Source organism: Etheostoma cragini, chromosome 7, assembly GCF_013103735.1.
Source record: "Etheostoma cragini isolate CJK2018 chromosome 7, CSU_Ecrag_1.0, whole genome shotgun sequence".
NCBI lineage: Eukaryota > Metazoa > Chordata > Actinopteri > Perciformes > Percidae > Etheostoma > Etheostoma cragini.
Window position 1 is genome coordinate 4,041,834 of NC_048413.1, and position 1,169 is coordinate 4,043,002.

The 1,169-nt window shown below is 36.6% G+C and overlaps 1 protein-coding gene across 1 annotated transcript in view; it reads right to left on the reverse strand.

Moving 5' to 3' along the window:
• Positions 1–570: 570 nt before the first annotated feature.
• The window catches only part of trappc6b (trafficking protein particle complex 6b), a 5,410-nt gene continuing 4,811 nt past the window's right edge, over positions 571–1,169 (reverse strand). The window contains exon 6 of the mRNA XM_034875757.1: positions 571–1,006. Coding sequence (XP_034731648.1) covers positions 975–1,006 — 32 coding nt within the window. The 3' untranslated portion in view covers positions 571–974. The remainder of the gene's footprint in view (positions 1,007–1,169) is intronic.

A 1,169-nucleotide genomic window follows, 5' to 3' on the forward strand; every position in this document is an offset into this window, starting at 1 on the left:
CCCCCCCCCCCCCCCCCCTCAAATGCTACAAAGTAAGAAATGTTACATACTAAGGAAAGCTCATTGTGGGACTGGCTCTAGTGGCTGTAATTCTGCAACAAGGCTGAATTTTAGGGAAAGAGACTTTAGATAAGGGACCACTAAGGTCTATATAAAAGAGACTTCCGATACAGTATTAGGGAACCACGAAGGCCTATACAAAAGAGACTTCAGATACAGTATTAGGGGACCACTAAGGTCTATATAAAAAGACTTCAGATACAGTATTAGGGGACCACTAAGGTCTATTGAAAGCATCCAAAGAACCTTTAAAATCTTAGGTTAGGTATTGGTTGCAATTCATGCATGTGGTAGGTTTCAATTGATGACTATAGTTAGAAGATATGGACCTGGTATATATGCTGCTCAAGTGGGCCACATTTCTTTATTATGTTAGCTCTATATTTTGCTTTTTCAAATACATTGTTTAAACATAAAATGTGTTTCTGAAAAGCAATAGAAGTCTAATTAGAAATTACTAGGACAGGTACAATATCAATCATCTTATAAACAATGAATCCAAGATCAACCTTTTGATAATTCGATACATTTGATGATTTATCAAAATGGATTCACACTTTACTCGGTATCATTACAAACTTGACATTTTACCTCCTGTCACCAGAGTGTGCCATACACCTTCTATAACGAGAATACTTAAACATGCATCTAATGAATAAAGACCTATACAAAAGCGATAACAAAATCGTTCTCAGAAGACCTCATGGCATTGAAAGTGTTAATAACGACAGTATGTGAGTCTTCTCTTTTAAAGGCTGGAACTATTTTTTGGCAATCTAACTTCTAACTGCAATTTAAGAGTGAATAAGAGAATATTTTAATGATGAAAAATGGAGGCATTTCCCTTTAATGACAGAAATATGAAGAACATATGAAGGAAGAAGAGTGCAGAGTTAGCGTGGCTAAGGTATTTGCTACATTTTCTGGATCATGATCTGGAATTTACCTGCAGAGAGACAAAAAGAACAGAGAGAAAGCATGTGAGCCCTTTATTCAATTTCCTTCTGCATAAATGTGTTCCTACTGTTTTGCAACATGTAAACATCACACACACACACACACACACACACACACACACACACACACACACACACACACACACACACACA